This window comes from Microcaecilia unicolor, chromosome 2 (assembly GCF_901765095.1).
Source record: "Microcaecilia unicolor chromosome 2, aMicUni1.1, whole genome shotgun sequence".
In the NCBI taxonomy this organism is placed as follows: Eukaryota; Metazoa; Chordata; class Amphibia; order Gymnophiona; family Siphonopidae; genus Microcaecilia; species Microcaecilia unicolor.
The window spans coordinates 593162311-593189390 of NC_044032.1; the positions used below are offsets into that span (position 1 = coordinate 593162311).

The following is a 27080-nucleotide window of genomic DNA, read 5'->3' on the forward strand; positions in this document are numbered from 1 at the left end:
GAAAATCGGTTCCAGCACCAATCCTTGAGGCACTCCGCTACTTACCTTTCCTTCCTCCGAGTGAATTACATTGACTACCACCCTCTGGCATCTGTCTTTCAAACCAGTTTCTACTCCAGTTCATCACTTTGGGACCTAACTTCAGCATCTCAAGTTTATTTAAGTCTCCTATGAGGAACCGTGTCAAATGCTTTGCTGAAATCCAAGTAGATTACATCTAACGCACATTCTCGATCCAATTCGCTGGTTGCCCAGGCAAAGAATTCAATCAAATTCATTTGGCATGATTTACCTTTGCTAAAACCATGTTGCCTCAGATCTTGTAACTCATTGGATTCCAGGAAATTCACTATCCTTTCCTTCAGCAATGCTTCCACCACTTGTTCTCTGTCGCCACTTTTGTGAAGAGGGACCACATCCAATCTTCTCCAATGCTTGCAGAACCTCTTCCATCTCCAAGGATTTATTAAACTAATCATTAAGAGGACCCACCAGAACCTCTCTAAGCTCCCTCAATATCCTGGGATGGATCCCATCTGGTCCCATGGCTTTGTCCACCTTCACCTTCAATTTTTCAAGTTGTTCATAAACATGTCCTTCTGTGCACGGTGTGATATCTACTCCATTCTCATATATACCATTACCAGTCAATCATGGTCCTTCTCCAGTATTTTCTTCCATGAACAAAGAACAGAAATATTTGTTTAGTACATTTGCTTTTTCCGCATCGCTCTCCACATAACGGTCTACAGCATCTTTCAGTCTTACAATTTCATTTTTAGTTTTCCTCCTTTCACTAACATACCTGACATAACTTAAATTTCACCTGAACCTGCAACGGAAGCCAGTGTAATTTCAAATAAGAGGTTTTAATAGAATCGCTCTTATGTAAGCCAAAGTTCAAGCGAACTGCTATATTTTAGACAGTTCGTAATTGTTTAAGCAAAATTATTGAACAACCAGAGAAGATCAAATTACAATAATCTAGTCTGGGCAAGATCATTTGCACAATAAGTTCAAAGACTGATGTGTCAAAAAAAAATCCTAATTGCCCTTAGTTTCTTAAGTAAATAAAATTGTTTTTTTCACCACTGTCTGAACATGGGCTTTCACTGAAAGTAGATTGTTAAGCTCTACTCCAAGAATCTTTGAGACTTACTCAAACGAAAATTGATTGCTACAATAGAAAAGGTTTGGTTATGTCGAGGATCATTAGCTGAAGCTAACCACAGGAATTTTTTCTCCCTATTCAGATGATGTAATGTAACCCATCCTTCAATTAACAATGTAATTTTGTATCTCCACTAGGTTCTCTGAGCAATCTTTTGACACCGGGAGTAAAACATTAATATCATCAGCGTATATAAATTTTTTCATTTTAGCTTGGTTGAATATTAACCTAAGTGACCGCATTAAGACAAACAATGAAGGTGATAAAGGGGAACCTTGGGGGACTACTAGTATAACTGGGTATACAGTATGATCATGCACAGTTAGGTGCAAGCACTTAAGTCAGCCATAGAGCTGGTGTAAATGCTGGGACCTAGATCTGGGAGATATGGGCATAACTGAGTATAAGTTACCTGTGTGTGAGCCCTACTCACAGACAAGTAGCGTAGCCAGGAATTAGACAAGGGATGTGTCTACATTTCCTTCCTGCTGCATCTCTTCCTTCCCTTCCCAGCCAAGATCTGGCAATTGCCTCCTGCTCCTTCCCTCCCCCCCACCCCATACATTAAAATCATCTCCAGTCTTCACCTGGGCAGCACCAGGCGTAGCAGCACTTATAGGCTGTCTGCAGTCTGTACCAGGGCTTTCTCTTGGAACCATCTCACCCTTCAGGGAGGGAGGAGGCCTTGGGCTGATAGCATTTCCAGCCAGTGCTTTTTTTTGTGCCGGTACACGCCGGTATGGCGTACCGGCACCTTTTTTCTGAGGGCCGGCTCACCTGCTAGCCCTCAGCTCCCCGACTTTCCGTTCTGCTCCCTGAAAATCTTCTATTGACCCAAAGTCGCAGCGCGAACCGGCGGCAGTGAAAACAGCAAGCAGGCAGGCTCACCTCCTTGTTGCTTCCCTGCCCTCTCAGCGTCCCACCTTCCTCCGATGTAATTTCCTTTCCACAAGGGCGGGACGCTGAGAGGGCAGGGAAGTGATGAGGAGGCGAGCCTGCCTGCTTGCTGTTTTCACTGCCACTGGTTTGCGCTGTGACTTTGGGTAAATAGAAGATTTGCAGGGGGCAGAACGGAAAGTCGGGGAGCTGAGGGCGGGCAGGTGGGGCTGGGGTTGGAATGATCTCGGGGGTAGGTGGAGGCTGGGGCAAATCACTGGACATGGAAGGGAGGAGGATAGGGGACAAAGGAGAATCGCTGGGCATGGAGGGGAGGGCAGAGAATCAGTGAACAAGGATGGGAGGGAAGGATGGGGCAAAGGAGAATCGCTGGACATGGAGGGGAGGGCAGGGGAGAGAGGAGAATCGCTGGACATGGATGGGAGGAAAGAATAGGGGCAAAGGAGAATCGGTGGACATGGATGGAGGGGAGGGCAGGGAAGAGAGGAGAGTTGCTGGACATGGATGGATGGAAGGAAGGGCAGGAGAAATGCTGGACATGGATGGAGGAGAGGGAAGACAAGAAGAAGATGCACATGGATGGAGGGGAGGGGAGAGAGGAGAAATGCTGGACATGGATGGAGTGGAGGGCAGAGAAGAGAAATGTTGGAAGGAAGGAACGACAGAGGAAGGAGATGCACACAGATGGAGGGGAAGGGAGAGAGAAGAAATGCTGGACTTGGATGGAGGAGAGGGAAGACATAGGAAGGAGATGCACATGGATGGTGGACAGGGGAAAGAGTTGAAATGCTAGACATGGATGGAGAGGGAGGGGGGGGAAGGGAATTGGGACTTGATATACCGCCTTTCTGAGGTTTTTGCAACTACATTCAAAGCGGTTTACATATATTCAGGTACTTATTTTGTACCAGGGGCAATGGAGGGTTAAGTGACTTGCCCAGAGTCACAAGGAGCGGCAGTGGGAATTGAACTCAGTTCCCCAGGATCAAAGTCCACTTTGAACATGGATGGAGGGGAGGGGGAGAGGAGAAATGCTGTACATGGATGGAGGGGAGGGAAGACAGAGGAGAAGATGCACATGGATTTAGGGGAGACAAGAAATTCTGGACACGGATGGAGGGGAGAGTTGAAATGCTGCACATGGATGGAGGGGAGGGAAGAGAGAGGAAGTGAGATGAACATGGATGGAGGAGAGGGAAAGAGAGGAAGTGAGATGAACATGGATGGAGGGGAGGAGAGAGGAGAAATGCTGGATATGGATGAGAGGAAGGACGGGAGATACATATGGGTGGAGGGGACGGAAGAATAGGAAGGAGATGCATACTGACGGAGATGAGGGAAAGGGAAAAAAGGAGAAAACTGCACATGGATGGAGAAAATAGGCAAAAACTGGATCCACTCTATACCTCCTCCAGTCAAGTCTGCGGAGGACCCAGCTTTTACCTATGGATGTAGAGCAAGAAATGAAGAAGAAAGGAGGGAAGTAAAGAAATAAATGGAAACACAATAATAATGGGGGATTTCAATTACCCGCATATAGACTGGGGTAATGTAACATCTGTACACGCAAGGGACATAAGATTTCTTGATGAAATCAAGGACAGCTTCATGGAACAGCTAGTTCAGGAGCCGACAAGAGAAGGAAAAATACTAGACTTAGTCCTTAGTGGTGCTCATGATCTAGTGCAGGGGGTAACGATACGAGGGCCGCTTGATAACAGTGATCATAATATGATCGGTTTTGATATTGGCATTGAAGGAAGTGAAACTAGGAAATCAAGTACGCTAGCGTTTAACTATAGAAAAGGTGATTACGACAAAATGAGAAAAATGGTGAAAAAAAGACTGAAAGGAGCAGCTCGCAGAGTAAAAAACTTGCATCAGGCGTGGATGCTGTTTAAAAACGCCATCCTGGAGGTTCAGGACAAATATATTCCACGTATTAGAAAAAAGGGAAAAAAGACTAAACGTCAGCCGGCGTGGCTAAACAGTAAGATAAAGGAAATCATTAGAGCCAAAAAACAATCCTTCAGAAAGTGGAGAAGAGAACCAACTGAAAGTAACAGGATAGATCATAAGGAATGCCAAGCCAAATGCAAAGCGGAGATAAGGAGGGCAAAAAAGGACTTTGAGAAGAAATTAGCGTTGGAAGCAAAAATACATAGTAAAAAACTTTTTTAGATACATTAAAAGCAGGAAACCGGCCAAAGAGTCGGTTGGGCCGCTGGACGAAAATGGTGTTAAAGGGGCGATCAAGGAGGACAAAGCCGTAGCGGAGAAATTAAACGAATTCTTTGCTTCGATCTTCACCGAGGAGGATTTGGGGGGGACACCGGTGCCGGAAAGAATATTTGAAGCGGGGGAATCGGAGAAACTAAACAAATTCTCTGTAACCTTGGAGGATGTAATGGGTCAGTTCAGCAAGCTGAAGAGTAGTAAATCACCGGGACCTGATGGTATTCATCCCAGAGTATTAATAGAACTAAAAAATGAACTTGCGGAGCTACTGTTAGAAATATGCAATCTGTCCCTAAAATCGAGTGTAATACCGGAAGACTGGAGGGTAGCCAATGTTACTCCGATTTTTAAGAAGGGTTCCAGAGGAGATCCGGGAAATTATAGACCGGTGAGTCTGACGTCGGTGCCGGGCAAGATGGTGGAGGCTATTATTAAGAATAAAATTGCAGAGCATATACAAAAACATGGACTGATGAGACAAAGTCAGCACGGATTTAGTGAAGGGAAGTCTTGCCTCACCAATCTAATGCATTTTTTTGAGGGGGTAAGCAAACATGTGGACAATGGGGAGCCGGTTGATATTGTATATCTGGATTTTCAGAAGGCGTTTGACAAAGTGCCGCACGAAAGACTCCTGAAGAAATTGCAGAGTCATGGAATCGGAGGTAGGGTATTATTATGGATTAAGAACTGGTTGAAAGATAGGAAGCAGAGAGTAGGATTGCGTGGCCAGTATTCTCAGTGGAGGAGGGTAGTTAGTGGGGTCCCGCAGGGGTCTGTGCTGGGTCCGTTGCTTTTTAATGTATTTATAAATGACCTAGAGATGGGAATAACTAGTGAGGTAATTAAATTCGCCGATGACACAAAATTATTCAGGGTCGTCAAGTCGCAGGAGGAATGTGAACGATTACAGGAGGACCTTGCGAGACTGGGAGAATGGGCGTGCAAGTGGCAGATGAAGTTCAATGTTGACAAGTGCAAAGTGATGCATGTGGGTAAGAGGAACCCGAATTATAGCTACGTCTTGCAAGGTTCCGCGTTAGGAGTTACGGATCAAGAAAGGGATCTGGGTGTCGTCGTCGATGATACGCTGAAACCTTCTGCTCAGTGTGCTGCTGCGGCTAGGAAAGCGAATAGAATGTTGGGTGTTATTAAGAAGGGTATGGAGTCCAGGTGTGCGGATGTTATAATGCCGTTGTATCGCTCCATGGTGCGACCGCACCTGGAGTATTGTGTTCAGTACTGGTCTCCGTATCTCAAAAAAGATATAGTAGAATTGGAAAAGGTACAGCGAAGGGCGACGAAAATGATAGTGGGGATGGGACGACTTTCCTATGAAGAGAGGCTGAGAAGGCTAGGGCTTTTCAGCTTGGAGAAGAGACGGCTGAGGGGAGATATGATAGAAGTGTATAAAATAATGAGTGGAATGGATCGGGTGGATGTGAAGCGACTGTTCACGCTATCCAAAAATACTAGGACTAGAGGGCATGAGTTGAAGCTACAGTGTGGTAAATTTAAAACGAATCGGAGAAAATTTTTCTTCACCCAACGTGTAATTAGACTCTGGAATTCATTGCCGGAGAACGTGGTACGGGCGGTTAGCTTGACGGAGTTTAAAAAGGGGTTAGATAGATTCCTAAAGGACAAGTCCATAGACCGCTATTAAATGGACTGGAAAAATTCCTCATTTTTAGGTACAACTTGTCTGGAATGTTTTTACGTTTGGGGAGCGTGCCAGGTGCCCTTGACCTGGATTGGCCACTGTCGGTGACAGGATGCTGGGCTAGATGGACCTTTGGTCTTTCCCAGTATGGCACTACTTATGTACTTATGTACTTATCCCTGGAAACGGAGAAGGGAACAGATAGAACGCAGCAGAATCAGAGACTGGGACCGACATGATCAGAAAAACAAAGTCACCAGACAACAAAGGTAGAAAAAAATCATTTTATTTTCATTTTAGTGTTTGGAATATGTCCAATTTGAGAATTTATATCTGCTATTTTATTTTGCACTGGGTATACTGGAGCTGTAACATCTTACAGAAATTATTTATAATGAAAAAATTCAAGTTATTCTTTTCTCCTATACTGGTATAATATTTTCAATGATGCCTGTTTATATGTGCCATGGTTGGTATAAGGGGTGTGGCTAACATGGGTGTGTCTATCATAGGGGCAGAGCCATAGGTGGTGGCCCTACCCATAATGAGTACCCATACCTTTTCTCCTACAAAAAAAGCACTGTTCCAGGCATATCCTTTTTAAATGATAGAAGGGAGGGAAGATGCCTTAGGGCTGGCAAGCCCCCAGCACAACCTGCAAAGACAGGCAGAGTGAGGGACAGAGGATCTGGATGATCAAATATATGCAGATTTGGGAATTTCTAAGTACCGAACTCCTTAGGTGAAGTGCCTAAATCTTTTGAATACTGCCTTCATGGTCTGTAGCCTGAGATACTCTTTATTAACAATTCTGTTTCTTTCATGTAATCACTGTGTGCTTGAGGTCCCAAAATAGCTTATTACAGTGTCGTCATGGCGATCTAACCACCCAGCAAGATCCACTTAAGGAAGGCATGGAAAAAACTGGGCTGGAGTGATAAAGTATAAATTTCCTCCCACACAGATGAAATCCTGGGTCTGTTTCTGTTTCTCTCTGTTTGTATGAGTGTAGGCGATTAAAAGAGCACTTTGTTTACTTGTGACATTTAGACTTGTCCTGTTTGTTTGACATTTGGTCTTATCCCTGCTTCAAGAAAGTTCAGTTCAGCCAATACTTTTCATACCATAGAGGATTTTTTTTGTAACTTTTGGCAGCATTCTCACACTCGGTGTAGGAAGAACAGTCAACATGCTGTTGTTTGTTTTATTTATGAAATTTTTTTAATTTAACAACCAAGCATTATAACACTTGTACAGCAAAGTAATACAACATGCCAAGAAAAAACAAGAAAAAAATACAAATAAGAAGATACAGTTTTATAAGGAGTAGGAAGTACATGTGTAAATACCAGCATTCTAGTTATTTATGTGGAAAAATAACAATAAATCGGGCTGCGTGCTATTAAGTGCAGACCAATCTTTGATGGTGCGTACTTTGCAGGTTGGCGTTCGTATGGAAGGCATTTGGACAGAGCATGAGAAAGTAGTCCCAGCGTCGGTGGCCGGAGGCACCCTGCTGCAGTGACGATCCTAGGTCCCTAAGGACAGGGCTAGGCGGACTTCTACGGTCTATCACATTCATTGTTGGTTTAATCATGACTTGATAATGAGTGTGACTGTTGCTGCTCACTGGCTTCCAGTGTCACATTGCAAAACCTATAAATTGTTATTTCTCATCTACAAAACCATTCTTCAGGAGAACCAGTTTATCTATCTCGTTTTTTTACCCCATACTGGCCCCCTTGTGCTCTTTGATCAGCCCAACAGCATCAGCTCGTAGTCTCGTCTTTCAAAGAAATCCGTTATGATACTACATGTCAAACAATGTTCTCAGTTCAAAGCCTCAAACGTTGGAATAGATTACCAGTTCAACTACGCCTCACAACTTCTTTATCTAAATTTAAAACTGACCTAAATAATTTCTTATTTCATGATGTCTACAATTAAAATAGACTAGGATCTTCTGTGCACTGCAGACTTCTTGTACCCTGCAAATCACAACTTTCCTCCTTTTGTACATTCCCCACCTTCTTTCCTTTCATTGTTGTAGTTCCTCCCTCTTCCCTCATGGTCTGGTTTTACTGCACCCCCTCCCCCTTTAATATCATTTATAAGCTCCTGAGACATTATTATTTGATGGGCGGGGTATAAACCACTAATAAACTTGAAACTCGACACAGTCCTGCATTTCGGAACCACATGTGCCTGCATCAGGAGTCAAATAAATTATTTCAGCCACAGATGATAAAATGCAAACGTAAAGGTAAAACCCTCCAACAATACAGCAACAAAAACGCTTACGAGCAAAGTGACAAAGCAAAAGAGTGAAAATAGTTTACAAAATTACCCTCTGTTGACAAAATGTAGTAGCATTAGGACATTATTTCATGAACAAGTGTTTTCATTCTTTTTTTCTACTTTTTGGGTTTTCTTTGCATTGAAAAAGCTTCATGAATTATTTATTTGAGTCTATGATGATGTTTATATTTGTTAAATGTTGGCTCTGATGTCGGGCACATGCATGTATGAGATCCCATGTATGCTCTGATGTTTCTCTACTTCTGTAAGCTGATCTGTGCAGGTATCCATAGTGTGTACATAATTTGACCTGGTAAGTATGAGTTCCTGTTCCACTGTCTTGCTATCTGTCCTATTACTAGTAGGCTTCTGAACGTTTTCTTGCCCTTGGGTCCTATTTTACTAATTGCATTGTTGCATGCTGATGTGCATAGTGAGCAAATAGGCCCTACTGGGATTAATTCTAGCTGCATTGTTATTAGGGTTGATTTGATTTGAGTTATTTACTTGATATACCCCTTCATACAATAAAGTTTTAAAGTGGCTTACAATAAAACATAATATACAATTCTAATAAAAAAAATAATATGTAAAAAATGTAACTAAATCTCCATTAATGGACTAGAACAATTTAATCCTGAATGCATCTCCATTAATAGGCCAGCAGAGTTTAATAACCATACTGCCAAAGCTTCTTTCAAAGAGTTATGTCTTCAAGGCCTTATGAAATCCAATAATGTAGTGGTGCTACAGAAGTCATCTGGCAGAGAGTTCCATAAAGAACATCCAGGTTGCCAGTCGGCTCCAGATTTGCCTGACAGGGTTGATCTAGTCATGGGTTTATTCCAGTGCATGCAGCGACATGTAGTTCTGATTTCCCAATCCATTCCATAAGGGAAAGGGAAATGGGACTTGATATACCGCCTTTCTGAAGTTTTTGCAACTACATTTAAAGCGGTTTACATATATTCAGGTACTTATTTTGTACCAGGGGCAATGGAGGGTTAAGTGACTTGCCCAGAGTCACAAGGAGCTGCAGTGGGAATTGAACTCAGTTCCCCAGGATAAGTAAATCAAGACTATAAATTCATGCATGCATCCAGTGGGACCAGTCTAGCACTGAACCAATCCTGTTGGGTGAATCTACAGCCAGCTGTCAAGCCTAGTTAAAACCACCCCACTAGTGGCTGGATTTCACAAAGGGTTAGTAAATCAGCCCCACAGGGGGGTGAATTCTGGCACATTTGATGAAGCTTGACATATTCCTCCTGACCATTCAAATGATGCAGAGGAAGCATTGTTTAATGAGCACTCCTGCACCGATTGGCATCTGTTCTGGGCACACGGAATGATGTCACTAATAATAGCAGGCACCAGCACCAAAATGTTTCATCTTGCCATCAGCTCTAAGACTGGTTTATGAAATGCCAGTTAATTGCAGAGCTGACCTGCATTTCCCTTTTCTTTTCACACTTTTAAAGATCTTTATTAGTTACTCATGTACAATGAAACATGTTGGAAACAGATTCACTCTCATCTTTCAAAGTTTGCATTGCTATATTACAATATCATCGCAGCTTTTCTTCCTATAGAACTGTAGATATTAAATCAGATTTCTGTGTGCATCTTAGTATTAAGTAGTATTTCATTTTTGAATTTTGCTACACAGAACCCTGGATTCTATATATGGTGTCCAAAAATGCATGCCGGAATTTTGTCAAATGTTTGTCTAGAACTATGGTTCCAAACCCAATCTTCTAGAATAGATTCCAGGATGTACATAATGAATATGCAAATCTAATATCCTTTATACATATCCTGAAAAATAGACTGGCCAGGTGTGCCCTGAGAGCTGGCTTGAGACCCAATGGTCCCAAAATTGTCACAACCTCTTTGTTATTTAAGTTCTGTGGTGTGAGCTGCAAGTAGCATGAAATGGTCCAAGAGAACCACACAACATACCTTCTAATGTGAGCTGGGCCTGGGGGTGTGCGTGGGCTGCGCCCTCTTTGGTTAACAGCTTGGACCATCAGCCTTCCTGTACAGCTTACTCTGCCCTGTTTTCATGAAACAAAAAAGAAAAGAACTGTCATTTTACTGAATAAAGAAAAAGTTTACCAAGCATGAATGTTAAAAAGCAAAATCTTATCTCCTCAAAATCACTTATACTGGCTGAATTACTGACTGAACTATGTCATCAAGGCTGCCTTTTGGCTAACTGGTGCCCTATAAAGAACCAAAATTAATAATTCTCTTTCCTCCCTACCCATCCCTTGATAAACAAACATCACCTTTGCCACCATCTGAACCCTTGCACCTTGTAATCCCATCTCATCTAACGGTTTCTCATTCTGTTACTACTTTAAGTTTTTACTGCCCCTAGGCACTTTTAGTATCAAGCGCTCTCTCATTCCCCCCCCCCCCCCCACACCTTTCCCAAGGAAGGGTGGATTACCTCCAATGAAAGCTGGGGTCAATGCAGGATAGTACAGAACCCCAATACAAAAACATCAACACAAAATCCACTACTGGGCACTTTTAAAGTAAAAGAATACAAATGTCACTCAGAATCTATATTATTGAATTCTTTTCCATATACATCACATCAAGCAGGTTTCTTAGTTTTAGGCCTTCTTTCTTTCTTTCCTTATGAATGAAATAGTTGTACCACTGTTCAAGAGTGTATCATGGCAGTGAATAAATAGTTATAATATAGTCAGAACACATGACAGACAACAAGCAGTCTGGGTGCCGGACATGGCCGGGTGGGTGAAGGAGTAGCACAACAGAGAAAATCCAATACACATTAGTTACAGCAGGACACAAGAGGGGAGGAATCTGTCAACCGTCAAAAACGTCTCAATTTCCCAAATTTAGAGGCTAAAATTCAACCTAACTAATGAATGAGATCCAAAAAGGTGTAATGAAATAGCCAGGTATTAAGAATAACCTTTAATTTCTTTGTTGATAGTTCACTCTGCATATCGAGTAGGAGTTGGTTCCACAAAAGAGATGCAACACATCTATAATATGCTAAGTCCAGTGAAGAAGCAAGTATCAGTTTATGAAGGGAAGGAATAACTAAATAATTCAAGGTTATGGAATGCAATGAACGAGTCAGTTGGTATGGAGATCAGCAAAAAGGAAAGACAGGGAGGAACACCAATATAGAAAAACTTGTGAGTAATAAACAGAACCTTAAAGTGGATTCTTTTTTTGTTACATTTGTACCCTGCGCTTTCCCACTCATGGCAGGCTCAATGTGGCAGGCAATGGAGAGTTAAGTGACTTGCCCAGAGTCACAAGGAGCTGCCTGTGCCGGGAATTGAACTCAGTTCCTGAGGACCAAAGTCCACCACCCTAACCACTAGGCCACTCCTCCACTATTCTTGGAAGCAATAACTAATTTTGTTTATAAGGATGAGGTGACACATGATTGAATTTCTTCGTATTATGAACAAGCTTAACAACACTGGTTTTGTATAAGTTGTAGATGCTTTAAAGAGCAAAGCAGTACAGCTACTAGCAACACATTACAATAGCCTAAAGATTTTGAAAATGAAAGCATGAATCAAGGTGTTTAATGCAAAAGGATCTAAGAGAATGGTTTTAAATACCTTATCTTCCTTGGTGACATAAATGACCACTTCACTATCAGCATTCCTAAAGATAGCAGCTGATCCTTGATTGGAATCACCACATTGTTTTACTGAAACATGCGGCAGAGTGGATGAATGAGAATATGAAAACCTGAGGCCTTTTTGGTCTTTCTAATATTAAGTACAAGCTTATGATCACGTAACCAAGCAGAAATACTAGCAATTTTATTTTCAAGCTCTGTTTGAAAACTGCTACACCAATGCTCAGAAGCTACCAAGACCTGTATCTCAATCAGCTTAAAAGTAACCACGGAGTCCTAATGTTTGACTAAAGGTTGCAAGACGGCAAAGAGTAAAGAATAGGAGACAAAATGGACCCTCGTGGTACCCCACAAGACAAGTGGCAGAATTTAAAATAAGAAGAGTTAAATACTACTTCAAAGGAGCAATTTGAAAAGTAGGAACAGTACCAATTTAATATCAACCCTTCCCCTAATTCCTGTGCCCCTCAAATGGGCCAATAGCAAATCATAACTGAGTAAGCTGAAAGCAGAACTATATCAACATCACCTCTTTTCCATTGTCTAGAATAGGTAAGAATATCATTAATCATGGAAATCAAAGCAATTTCAGTACTATGTCCCTCACAAAGAAAACAGACTGATAAAGATGAAAGGTATTGTTTGAATTTCCAAACCTAATTGCGAAAGTACTGCTTTTTCAAACAACAAAAATCGCAGCTTGGAGGTATGCCGAAAACTTGCATTAGCGTCGGATCCAAATAAAGTTTTTGAAATAGGGCTAAATGAGTTTTTCCACAGCTGTGGAACCACTCCCTGTGATAAACTAGAATTGATTAAATCCCTGAATATGGGAGAAAGCATAGCAGAAAATACTTTTAGCAACCATGCCTGTGCTCCATTGTAATGACAGCCTGATTGCTGAACTGGAGCAAGAAGTTTCTGAAAGCCAATACAGTCAATGGAATAAAAGCAGAGAAACTACTACAACTACCTGAACCAGGAGCTATGGAAGTGAGACTGAGAGGAGGATTGGGAGTGGAAGTGGGAGGGGAGGGGAGGGGAGGGGAGGGGAGGAGTGCAGGGGAAATCATCTTGAAAACTGACCAATTTATTTGATTTTAATAGAGCCCTTAGCTGGGGTGATGTAACATGGGCATGAGTGTTCCCAATCCCTACTTTTCAATTGTTAGGGAAAGGAAAGGATAGACAAAGTAAGGAGGGATTTGATTGGTGGTGTTTGGACACAATAGTCTGGCTAAGATTTGGGTGGTATTCCTTTGGAGTTTCCCGGCAGTGGGGCAGAAGGTTTTTCTTCTTTTCTCCTCAGAAAATGTATTTAAAATAGATATTAACTGGATGTTAAATTTTAAGGTGATAGTTTTGCGGTAATGTGTGCTTACCTTGTTGTTCCATAATAGGGTGGTCTTGTTTTTGTGACAGTAATGCACGTGAGTAAGGCACAGTGTTTGGCAGTAGCCATTTTTGTTGCTGGCATTGACATTTACTAATGTGCCTGGCTGCTTTTTGAACTGTTGAAATGCTGGTGTGTGGTGGAGTAGCGAGGTGTGCATGGTTTTTGCAGGGTTTGCTTTGAATGAAGTTTTGCGGCAGCTGAAAAGCAAGAAAGGCAACTTCAAGTCTTTTATAACAGTTTTGGCTGTAAGTTTATAATGTTTCAGTAAGAAGAATTGCCCCTCCTTTTTTCCTGTATACTGGAATTTTGGCTCTGAATGGAGTTGAGTGAGTAAATTGCCTTCTATGTAGTTGTGGGGTGGTTCATTGTTTAAGGACGGTGCAGTAAAGCGAGGTGAGAATATGGCTCCTAAAGAAGAGTATGTGTGAAAATGGAGAAAGTCAATCTGAGACACTGAAAAAGAAGTTAAGAGAGTCAGGACCCGCTAAGCAAGCTCAAGATAAAAGAAAGAGGAATAAGCATGATATGAGTAGAAGGCAGAAAGGAAGTGAGAGAGAAAGAAAGAGAGAGATCAGCTTAGAAAGAAAGTGGATAAGAATGTTAAAGCTGTGGCTGTGAGAGGTAAATAAAGGAAAGGCTGTTAATGGACCTGCTGTATGTGAATCGGGAACATATTTCAATGCAGATTAGGAAGCAGAATATTTGGAGTCACGGGATGCTGATGGTGAGGATGCTGATTTTGTGAGGGGTGTACTGAAAAGAGTGGGGAAAGGATGTAAGGAAAAGAATGAGAAGGAGTTGTGAAAGCGATTGAAGGATAAAAAAATTTATGAGAAATTTGTGGCGTGTAGTAAAGCGTCTGGATATTAAGAAGCATAAGAGGAGGGTGGTTGGAAAAAATCCAATTGATGATTGTGAATAATCCGAGTCTGTAGATTCATCAGAGTTGTCTTCTACATCTAGCTCTTAGGAGGATTATGATGAAGATTGTCTTTTGATGCAGGAAAAGGGAAAAAAAAAAAGGATTTTCAAGGGTCTAAAGGGGTCAAGAAAGATCAAGGAATTAATAAAAGTGGTCATTCCTTTTGTGATATAGCCCCGTTAGGTATCCATGTTCTATTAAAAGTTAAACAAACATTTTTGAGAAAGAAAAAGTTTGTTAAATTGTTTTCATTATTAATCAGGGAGCAAGAGTATGAGACAAAGAAGAATGATGATCGTAAAGAAGAGAATAAAAAAAGGTCAAGGTGCTCAAGTCTGTTCATGATTGGTTATTAGCTTTTAATATTTATGCTTCAATATTGGGAGAAGCTAACCTGGAGTTATATCCTTGTTTTTTTTTTAAACATTCTGACATGATTTTGAGTGCTTACAGAACATAAAGAGGTTGGTCATGGTTAAACTATGACAGTCAATTTAGGAGGCACTTGGTGCAAGATAGGTCTGATACCTGGGGATTGAAGCCTGTTGATATTTGGTTGACAGAGATGACTCTTGTAAGGCACTGGTCCTTTTGAGGTTATGGACAGCCAAGTGTGTTGGTAGGGGTTGGGGAAATGTCAGATGGTCAGGCAGAACATTGTAAATTGCGAGGATCTCTCTAGTCAGGAACATTTACCGGGAGTGTCAGTTGGTCGGGGTATATAATGGGAGAATGAGGGGTTGGAGGAGGCAGTGCTTGCTTTCAATTTAACTCAGGACAGTGTTTGTGTCATTTCTGTAAGTTTCGACCCAAATGCTCAATTTGTGAAGGAAGTCACCCAGCATTCAGATGTAATGTCAAACCAAGCACAATTGCCAAAGCTTCTGGACCGAAATATTTTGCAATGGCCCATTGCCAATTAATGTTTCTGTTTTGCAGGTATGGTTATTGAAGTATCCTAGGAAGGATGATGCTAAATTAATGTGGGAGAGTTTTAGTGAAGGATTTAAGATTCCTTTTAAGGGTACCCTGTTGAGCAATAAGTTCCGTAATGCTTCATCAGTTTCTGTTTATTCTGAGACTGTGGTTTAAAAACTGAGCAAAGGAATAAAATTAGGTAGAATTTCTGGGCCATTCTCTAATCCGCCATGGAATGATATAGGGCGTTTTCAGTTTGCCTCAGTGCTGCAGTCAACATTAAAGTTGGCTAATTTTGATCCAAAGTTATTTGGTACTCACTCTTTTAGAACTACTACTACTACTAACTAGCATTTCTAAAGCGCTACTAGGGTTACGCAGCGCTGTACAATTTAGACATAGAAGGACGGTCCCTGCTCAAAGAGCTTACAATCTAAAAGACAAGAGAACAATCTAAAGACAAGTGAACAATCTAGAGGACGAGTGAACAGTTAATCTGATAGAGTGGATAGATAGGGGCATTCTGTCTATCTAGAGCGGTTAGGCGCCGAAGGCAGCATAGAAGAGGTGAGTTTTAAGCAGAGATTTGAAGATGGGTAGGGAGGGGGCATGGCGTATGGGTAAAGGAAGATTGTTCCAGGCATAGGGCAGCATTATTTGCAGCGAGTGGATCAAGGGATGTCTGCAGAAGAGATTAAAAACACAAGTAGATGGAGTTCATCTAGTTATAGATCTTATGTGCACTAGTAAGGTGATTAACCTATTTATTTTTTCTTTATAGTCTTAACTTCGATTCGGAGAAATGAAGAGATTGGGGTTTGGATTTGTGGTGATTCTTAGGTATTTTGGGCCCAGAAGCAAGTGGTGAAATTGAGAGTGGGAATGCACTTGGGACTGGCAGTACAAGGATTTGGGATTTACTGGTTGGGACTTAGAGGAATGCACTGGGAACAGTTTACCTACTTTATTGCAAGCAAAGCGGTAGTTGGTGTTGGAATGTAATTGTATTTTACATGCATTGACTGTCACCTATTATTTCTCTGTGATTACTCTGTGACCTCTGATGTAAATTACTTAGAGAGGTCACACAGCTATGCAACTTCCTGTGGGGGATAGATGCAGCACATGCAGCACATGGAGCACATGGAGCTCATGATCTCTCCTAACCTGAGAGGATCTATGGTGGTGTGAGCATCCATTACCATCTAAGCACATGGAAGGAGCTGATAATACAAATGTATAGTAATATGTATATATAAGCCTGTCTGATTATAATCTAACTACAAACTGTGAGTAAACAGATGTTTTGTTACTTCAACTTTAAAGTGACTCAGCAGTGAATTATTCAGGGGTGAATGAGAGAGAGATGAAGAAAGAAATTAACATTTCTAAAGCTGAAGCTGTGTGTACTAAAATCTGCTAATTATTTACTACAAATAATCCAACAAAAGGGTTACGGGCCCAGGGCCAGGAATTGAAAAAGAAGAGAAATATTACCAGGCAGAAAAAAAGGCCACATTTTTCTCTTAAGTTTTAAAGGAAAGATTCAGTCTGTCTCTCTCTCCCCCCACACAGCAGACAGAAGGCTAAGAAAATGGCTGAGGGAAGAAATTCACCATTTTTCTATTCTCTCAAGGTGCCTAAATTAACTGAGTTTAATTATCGGCAGTGGGAACTAAGATTCATATGTCTCCTTCGAGCAAAAGGATTAAATATATGCTTAGACCAAGACAGAACAGCTGAAAATATGGCTGAATGGGACAATGCAAACTATTATGTGAAGTGCATGCTTTTGGAAGCTCTCTCAGAGAAACAAGCCATATTAGTGGAGGGAAAAGATACACCAAAGGACATTTTATATAAACTGAGAACTATGTATGCAACTACATATGCAAAGCAGCAACCAATTTGTTTAGCAGAGTTGAATGAAACCAAATTAAGGGATAAAAGTAAATGTAATGATCACATTATGTATCTTATGTCTTCATTTCAAAAGTTAGAACTTTCTGGAATTCCCATGTGTGATGCATTGAAAAGAGCATTTCTTTTTACCTCACTATCAAAGAAGTTTGATGTTTTTAGGTCTGTAAATGAGGCCATTGAAGGGCAATCTTTTGAACAGGCAACATCAAAACTAAGGCAGGAATGCATAATAAATGATTCTGAGGAGATGTGTTCTCAAAGCAAGTCAGAGAGAAATGAAACAAATTTCTTGGCAAAGAACAGAGGAAGGCGGAGCTATGGGAAAACTCCACCCAAGGGCAAGCTGATTTGCTACTCATGTGGAAAGGAGGGACATGTATCTAAATGGTGTAAGGAAACACAAAACACTCCCTCTAGCTCACCTAAGCCAATGGAAACTAAAGAATTTTCAAACCAGGAAATGTATGAAGGACAAAGATAAACACAAGGGCTTTCTAATGACAGAAAAATCTTTGACTATGGTAAATAATAATTCAAATGAAAGTACTTGGATTTTGGATTCAGGGAGTACATGCCATTTAACCAATTGTAAGGATTTCTTTCAGGAAATGTGTCCAGAGGAAGGTATTCTTAAAACTGCAAACGCAGGGACTGCTAAGATCCAAGCAAAAGGTATTGGATTCTTAAAATGCAAAGTGTCTAATGAAGTTAAAGAAATTCCTGTAAGTGATGTCTTGTATATTCCCCAAGCAGTTTGCAATATGCTTAGTGTATCTACATTAGATAAGAAGGGATTTGTGATTCATTTTGAAAACAGTAAGTGCACAATCTCTAAAAATGATGAAGTGTATGCTGAAGCTTTTATGCATAATGATGTTTATAAACTGAACATTTCAGGTGAAGCCTCACATATGGCGCAAGTAAGGAAGAATGATGGTAAATGTAGTCTGGAAATCTGGCACCGCCGCCTGGGACATCGTGATTCTAAGGTGATCCAGGATCTTTACAGTAAGCAACTAGCCACCGGCATTCAGATAAGTGCAGATGCTGGTAAAATGGAGAAATGCATAGACTGTGTTACTCAAAAAGGTGTGAGACCCTCATTTCCTGCATACACAGGAAATAGGAGTAATAAAGTGCTGGACTTAATACACAGTGACTTATGTGGACCGTTTAATATCCCATCATTGGGAAATAACAGATTTGTGCTAATATTCTTGGATGATTTCTCTAGATATTGTGTGGCCTATTTGCTGAAAGAAAAAAGTCAAGTCACAGACATGCTGAAGAAATACGTAGCCATGGTGAGCAATAAATTTGAAAGAAAACCAAAGGTTCTTCAGACCGACAATGGTGGTGAGTTCACTTCACAAAGCATGCGCACATTTCTAGAACAAGAAGGCATTCAGCATATCACAACAGTAGCTTACACACCAGAGCAAAATTCTGTTGCAGAGAGAAAATTTAGGTCACTTGTGGAAATGACCAGATGTATGCTGTCAGATAGCAATCTCCCTAAAAGACTATGGGGGGAAGCAATTCTCACAGCAGTGTACCTACAAAACAGAATGCCAACTAAAGGCGCTGAGCGCACACCACATGAGACATGGCATGGTAGGAAGCCAAACCTGACACACATAAGAACATTTGGAAGTACAGCATATGCTCATGTACCAAAGCAAAGAAGGCATAAGCTGGATTCCACAACAGAAAGGGGCATTTTAGTTGGCTATGCTCCAGGACACAAAGGATATAGAATTTTGAATCTGAAAACTGGCATTGTTGGCATAAGACATGTTACATATTTTGATGAAAACAAAAGGGTTGATAAAGGCTGGATTATCCCAGATGAGCCTTATCATCCAGAATATGAAACTAGAACCATAATAGACATGCCAGTGTATATAAATGCCATACCAAGGCAGATGTCTGAAAGCAACTCATCTGTATCTAACGAGGAACAGACAGAGGAAGCAGACACAGAAAGGATCATTGAAGAAGACAGTACAGTTGGAGAAGGGGAATCAATTGGAGAAGAACTCTCAGATTTAGAGGATGCGGAAAGGTCAGACCAACCTGTTGTCAGACGCTCATCCAGGGAAAACAAAGGTGTTCCACCCCCAAGACTGTCTTACCTAACAAAGTCAGCAGAAGCTCAAGAGCCCTTAACATGGGATGAGATTGAGAAAATGCCAGCAGAAGAAGCTGCTGAATGGCATAAAGCTGCACAAGAAGAAATTGATGCATTGGATAAAAATAATACTTGGATTCTTACAAAATTATCTCCTGGCAAGAAAGCTATAGGATGCAAATGGGTATTCAAGTTAAAAAGGAATGCACAAGGAAAAGTGGAAAGGTATAAAGCCAGATTAGTCGCAAAGGGATATCTTCAAAAATATGGAGAAGATTTTGATGAAGTGTTTGCACCTGTAGTGAAACACACGACAATAAGAACACTTCTGAGCATTGCAGTCTCAAAAGGCATGCAAGTCAACCACATTGATGTGAAAACAGCGTTTCTTCATGGAGATATAACTGAAGACTTGTACATGGAACAACCAACAGGTTTCATAAATACAAAACAAAGACAGCTAGTGTGTAAATTAAACAAAGGTCTTTATGGATTAAAGCAAAGTGCAAAATGTTGGAATGAAAAATTGCATGAAATATTGACAAATTTAGGATTTAAGCAAGGTGAAGCAGATAAATGCTTGTACACTAGGTGCAGAAATGGACAATATGCATACATTTTAGCTTTTGTTGATGATCTGCTCATTGCAAGCAAAAGTGAGCAAGAGTACAAGGACATTGTAAAGTGTTTAAACCTCAATGTTGAGATAAAAGAACTTGGAAATGTGTCATACTATCTTGGTATAGAAATTGAGAAACAAAATGATGGTTCTTATCTTCTAAGCCAGAAGCAGAAAATAAATGAGCTTATTGAAAGTTTAGGTATGCAAGATGCCCAAGTTGTAAGCACTCCCATGATCACTGATTTTCTGAAGGATGAAACAGTAAGAGAACCTTTACCAGATAACATCCAATATAGATCAGCCATAGGTAAGCTTTTATATCTAGCTACCACATACAGGGCTGATATAGCAAATGCAGTAGGAATTTTGAGCAGAAGGGTCAGCTCACCTACCAAATCAGATTGGACTGCAGTTAAAAGGATGGTAAGGTATTTAAAGGGTACCATTGATTGTAAATTAAAGGTTTCAGCCAATAGTAATCCAAAACTAATATGTTACTGTGATTCAGATTGGGCAGGGGATCATTCTGATTATAAATCCACAAGTGGATATGTGTTTATGTATGGAAATGTACAAATTTCATGGGCCAGTCATAAACAAAGTATTGTGAGTTTGTCTTCTACAGAAGCTGAATACGTGGCCGTATCGGAAGCGTGCAGAGAACTGATGTGGATTGAAAAACTTTTGCTGGATTTCGGAATAGCTGAACAGAGACCAATCCAGATAATGGAAGATAATCAGAGCTGCATCCGACTGTCACAGAATGACAAGGTTCAGTCACGCACCAAGCACATCGCAACGAAATACCACAACGTGCGAGAGTTGGCGAAAGAAGGGGTCATCAGTCTACACTATTGTCACACCAGTGAGATGACAGCTGACATCATGACCAAACCGTTACCCAGAGAACGTTTTGTGAATCTGCGTATAAAGCTTGGACTTTGTATGAATAAATAATTGCATGACAGTTATGCATGAGAAGGGGTTTGTTGGAATGTAATTGTATTTTACATGCATTGACTGTCACCTATTATTTCTCTGTGATTGCTCTGTGACCTCTGATGTAAATTACTTAGAGAGGTCACACAGCTATGCAACTTCCTGTGGGGGATAGATGCAGCACATGCAGCACATGGAGCACATGGAGCTCATGATCTCTCCTAACCTGAGAGGATCTATGGTGGTGTGAGCATCCATTACCATCTAAGCACATGGAAGGAGCTGATAATACAAATGTATAGTAATATGTATATATAAGCCTGTCTGATTATAATCTAACTACAAACTGTGAGTAAACAGATGTTTTGTTACTTCAACTTTAAAGTGACTCAGCAGTGAATTATTCAGGGGTGAATGAGAGAGAGATGAAGAAAGAAATTAACATTTCTAAAGCTGAAGCTGTGTGTACTAAAATCTGCTAATTATTTACTACAAATAATCCAACAGTTGGCTGGGCCTCATATCATTTTGTTGCATGTTGGGGGCAATGATTTATATATTGTTAAAAGGAATGGACCTCTTTAGGTAGATGAAGAAAGATATTTTGGGAAATTTACGACCTTTTTTTCAAACAGCTGTGTGATTTGGTTAAACATTATTTCTAGAAGAGTTTGGCATGGTGCTCTTATTATCAAAACTATTGAGCGTTTAAGGAAAAGAGTGAATTCTGAAATGAACAAATTGATATTTATTTATATTTTGCTCACACCTTTTTCAGTAGTAGCTCAAGGTGAGTTACATTCAGGTATACTGGCTATTTCTCTGTCCCAGGAGGGCTTACAAGCTAAGTTTATACCTGAGGCAATGGATGGTTAAGTGACTTGCCCAAGATCACAAGCAGTAGCAGTGGGATTTGAACTGGCCACCTCTGGATTGTAAGACTGGTGCTCTAACTACCAGGCCGCTCCTCCACTCTGTATTGTTGCTAAATGGTAGTATTATTCATCACAAATTGATTACTGCTGATTGCCCTGGACTTTATCGGTCTGATAGGGTCCATCACTCTGAGACTGATTTGAATATTTTCTTGACGGTTTTGCAGGTTGGAGAATTTAGGGAGGGACATCAGGGACACAAAGTGGGGAGTTGAAGATGAGCAATTTGCTGTCTTCAGTCTTGGCAGTGGTGAAGGTATGCCCTGGTATATTCCAGCTAAATTATTATAATTTATTATATATACCCTGGTATATTCCAGACAAATTATTATAATTTATTATATTTGAGCATTAATATTCATCTTCCCTTGTATTACTTCTTGAGAATGATTTGAATGCTGGGAAAGTATATTGAGGCCTGTTATACAAATGGCCCTTTGCATCACCACAAGAGGTTAGGAAGGCCAGCAATCATGTATGGATGGATATCTGTATGACTAGGAAGTTACTGCCTAGTCAAGTAGTCCAACTAGTTTGGTATTATCTTTATGTATGGGTGGATAGGCAGTACAAATGTATTTCTTATGTTTATTGTAAAAGCTGTGGCTCTGTTGCCCATACTACTACTACTACTACTACTACTTATCATTTCTATAGCGCTACTAGACGTACACAGAACTGTACACTTGAACATGAAGAGACAGTCCCTGCTCAACAGAGCTTACAATCTAATTAGGACAATTAAGAGATAAGAGAATTACTAAGGTGGGAATGATAAAATATGGGTATTAAACAAGTGAGTAAGGGTTAGGAGTTAAAAGCAGCATCAAAAAGGTGGTCTTTTAGCCTAGAGATGGAGCTTGATGTACCAGCTCAGGAAGTCTGTTCTAGGCATATGGTGCAGCAAGATAAATGGAACAGAGTCTGGAGCATGGGCGTAGATTGGGGGGGGGGCAAGGGGGGGGGCATTGCCCCCCCCAAACAAGTCGCACCGGCGAACTGGCGGGGCTTAATTGTGTCTTCCCCGCTGGCGCTGCCTCGGTCCCTGACTCCCTGCAGCATTTTTGTCTTCACCCGTCCTGTACCCGTCGCCGTCAGCGCTGCCATTCATTCTCTCACAGGCAGCCTCGTTCCCGCTCCCCTTTGCCGCGTCCACTCCTCCGGCTCTCTCTGATGCACTTCCTGTTTAACAGGAAGTGCATCAGAGAGAGTCGGAGGACGCGGCAAAGGGGAGCGGGAACGAGGCTGCCTGTGAGAGAATGAATGGCAGTGCTGACGGCGACGGGTACAGGACGGGTGAAGACAAAAATGCTGCAGGGAGTCAGGGACTGAGGCAGCACCGGCGGGGAAGACCGAGGCAGCATGCTGGCTGGTGGCAGGGAGACAGGGAGAGACAGTCACAGGAGCACTGTTGGGGTGATGGGGTAATGCTAGGTAGAGGTGAGCGAGAGAGGTGGGGAATGTTGGTGGGGGGAGATGCATGGGGGAGAGAGAGGGAGAAATAATGCTGGATGTGGAGGAGGAGGAGGGAGGGACAGCAAGAGAAAAGGGGAAATGTTGGCACATGGAAGTGGGAGGGAGGGAGACAGAGAGAGATGCTGTATGGGGATGGGAGGGATGCTAAAAGGGGAAGGAAGAGAACGAAAGAGATAGATGTTGGGCCCAGGGTGCAAGGAAGGGAGATACTGAGAGTGATGTGGGCAGTGGGAGAGAAGAAGGAGGGAAGAGAGGTTGTACATGGGGATGGATGAGAGGGAGGGATAGATATACATTAGAGGGGAAAGAGAAAAAGAGGGAGATTGTGGATCCAGGGACAGAAGGGAGTGAGGGAGAAATGCTGGACAATTGGAGGGAGGGGAGAGAGAGAGGAAGAAATGCTGGACCACAGGGAGGGGGGGGGGGCTGGAAGATACTGGGGTGTGGATGTGTGTGTGGAAGGGACAGGGAGATATTAGGCTACAAGGGGAGAAAGGGAGCAGGCGTGCTGGGCTAGAAGGTTGGAGGGAGGAAGATGCTGCAAATGGTGGAACTATTTGGGAGAGGCCAAAGGGGAGGTTGGAAGGAAACAAATGAGAGGATGATAGTGATGGGGGGGGGGGGGCAGAAATGTGGTAATGGAGAGTTGATTAAAGATGAAAGGAAATGGAAGGTTTGAGGAAGGACTGAGAAGAGGAATGGGGCAGCTAGTGGGTGAGAGAAGGAAATGGAATTTGATAGCTGAAAACTAAAAAGGAGAAGGATGAGGACGAGGGTGAAATTTAAGTGAACAGAGAGGCAGCAAAGAAAAAAAAACAGAGGAAACAGCTAAAAAAGAAATAATGTGTCAAAGGTAGGTGTAGTGAAGGAATGGAATAAGACAGGAGAGAAGAGAAAATACAAATGGACAGCAAGCAGTTGAAGGAGAATTAGCAGAAAGACAGGAAAAGAGGAAACTGGAACCAGCATGATGGAACAGTAAAATGTCCAGACAACAAAGGTACAAAAAAGTATTTTATTTTGAATCTATTAAATGGAATATCAAATGGAAAGAAGACACTGCATAAAACAGAAGACACTGGGACCAAAGCGAATAGAAAAACTAAATGATCAGACAACAAAGGTAGAAAAAAGTATTTTATTCAGAATTTATTCATTGGAATATGTCAGCTTTTTGAAATGTGTATCTGTGAAATTTTGCATGTAAGTTTCAATTTTTCTGGTATTGCTGCATGCTGAGTCTGACTTCTTTAGTTAACTTTCCAGTTCAGTATTTTGCCTTCATATTTTTTGCTTTCTAGTTCCTTGTGATATGTGTTTTTCACGAGGTAGTGTATTGGTGTTTTAGAGCCTGGTGTAATTACAGTTCTGCCTTTTCACGCATAAGGTTGCAGCTTGTCCTGTCCTTGGAATTAGTGCTGTTATGGTTTAGTAAGGTTATGAGTGTGTTTTTGCACAAGTTTGTGTATAGTGTATTGCAGTGGAGAGATTGTGTGTTGGCTTTACTGAGGTGGCACCAAAACATCAGAAAGGGTGTAGAGCCTAAATCATGACACACTACCTCTTGAAGGATCTACATATAGAGCTTATGCATTTCTAAGGTCAACACTGGCATGGTATGGGAAAGGGGGTGGGGAAATACTACTGGAGTGGAAGAGGGAGTGCTGGGTAAGGAGGAAAGAAGGAAGGAAAGGAGAAAGAGCTGGCTTGATATCTCATACATATTCATTATGGTTATTCCCAAAAAAAACCAGCTCTTTTTCCCTTCCTTCCTTCCTCCATATTAGCATATCATTTGCATATGTATATATGCAAATGATATGCTAATATGCCCCGCCCCATCCTTTGCCCCCCCAAATGAAACAGTCAAACTACGCCTATGGTCTGGAGTTAACAGTGGAGGAGAAGGGTACAGATAAGAGAGATTTACCCAGTGAATGGAGTTCCCGGGGAGGAGTGTGGGCAGAGATAAGAGTGGAGAGGTACTCAGGAGCTGCAGAGTGAATGCACTTGTAAGTCAATAAGAGGAGTTTGAACTGTATGCAGAAATGGATAGGGAGCCAATGAAGTGACTTGAGGAGAGGACTAATATGAGCATATCAACACTGGTTGTGCAGCAGAATTTTGAACAGAATGGAGAGAGATGGCTAAGTGGGAGACCTGTGAGAAGCAAGTTGCAATAGTCTAAGCGAGAGGTGATAACAGAGTGGATAAGGTTTCTAGTAGTGTGCTAAGAAAGGAAAGAGCAAATTTTGGTGATATTATAAAGAAATGACAGGTTTTAGCAATTTACTGAATATGTGCAGAGAAGGAAAGAGAGGAGTCGAAGATGAACCCAAGGTTACGAGCTGATGAGATAGGGAGAATGAGAGTGTTATCCACAGAAACAGAGAATGGGAGAAGAGAAGAGGTTGGTTTAGGGGGAAAGATAAGAAGCTCAGTCTTGGTCATGTTTATTTTCAGATGGCAGTGAGACATCCTGGCAGCAATGTCAGACATTTGTGTTGTGTCATTTGTAATTGAAAAGAGGGAGGTGGACTGGGAAATTGTCCACATTATACTAAGCAAAGAAATCTAGAGTAAACTGAGGTTCAGAAGGGAGCCTAGACTACCATAAAACTTCAGTCATGAAAAAAAGTTGTTTAGGGTATCTTTCAGCTTCAGAAACTCATTTAGAAATGAGTGTTTGGCTTCAGTCAGTTGTGCTTTATGCTCACTTTGGAAGGCCCCACTCGTCCTCAAGGCACTGAATAATCTAGTTTTCCTCCACTCCCATTCTACCCTCTGCACAGTCCATTTACAAATTCTCAATTTAGGGCAGAAACATGGGTAGTGTTGATGATGAGGTCCAGGAGGAGACGAACAATGGAGCCTATTTATCCAAAACTAGAAACACATGCAGAACCAGCACAGACACTATCTTCCACAGACAAGTGGGAAATATCTGCTAATGCTGTAATATGTTTATGTTTATTTAAAACTTGATATACCGTCTTTACGTAACAATAGGCCAAAGCGGTTAGCAATATAAAATATTAACATAAAATCAGGACAAGCAAAGAAATGTCAGTTGGAATAGGAAAGGAAACAATCACTCAGACACAAGCAATCACTCAAACGCAGTAAAAATATCCCAAGATACAGTGTGTTCAAATCAGATAGAAATAGGCTGGGCACGATTAACAAGAGCTAAATGGAAAAGTTAAGTGAAAGAAGTGAGTTTTAAGTTGTTTTTTGAATTTTGTAAGAGAACATTCTGATCTAATGATGGAGGGTAGATTATTCCATAGAGACAGTGCTAAAAAATAGAATCTAGAATTCCGGGTTGACTCATATCGAGCTTGCTTACAACGTTGAAAGAAGGTATTTTTATCAAGAACTGAAAATATTCCGATTATTTTTAGGTGGTATGATAGTACAACCAGGGGAATAATATAGCCTACAGCAACTGAACTGAATCAAAAAATGTTCGGACCAAGAGACTGGTATAGAAAGATCAATAGTAGCAGCAACAGGAAATTCCTGATTGCAGTGACCTGCTCGGTGTGTATCAGTAAAGTCAAAAGTAAAATAAAACAGGTCTCCTTTAGCAAATGCATGAAATGGGATTCTAAGTTGGAAGATGGATGTTAAAATCCCCCATCAATAAGAGTGGACCTGACCAAAGCGTGGACTCTGCAATTAGAGAACTAAAATAATCAACTGAAGCTACAGAGAGAGGCAAGGCAAGATATATAAGTAGACTGGTACGAGTAAAAGGTTTATACCACTGAACTATTAGGTATTCAGAGATGGAAAAGGACCCCTTTCCTGCAACCAAGTCTCTGTCACTGCCGTTACTGCAGGTTGGACTTGTTCAATAAGTGTCAAAAATCAGAGAGCTTTTAGGTTTCAAAGAATGTTCATGTAGC

The 27080-nt window shown here is 41.3% G+C and overlaps 1 protein-coding gene across 5 annotated transcripts in view; it reads right to left on the reverse strand.

The window, feature by feature from the left end:
• The window catches only part of PALLD (palladin, cytoskeletal associated protein), a 738625-nt gene that overhangs the window by 33698 nt on the left and 677847 nt on the right, over window positions 1-27080 (reverse strand). For all 5 annotated transcript variants that reach the window (XM_030191568.1, XM_030191567.1, XM_030191571.1 and 2 more), the window contains one exon: window positions 10230-10324. In XM_030191568.1, coding sequence (XP_030047428.1) covers window positions 10230-10324 — 95 coding nt within the window. The remainder of the gene's footprint in view (window positions 1-10229; window positions 10325-27080) is intronic.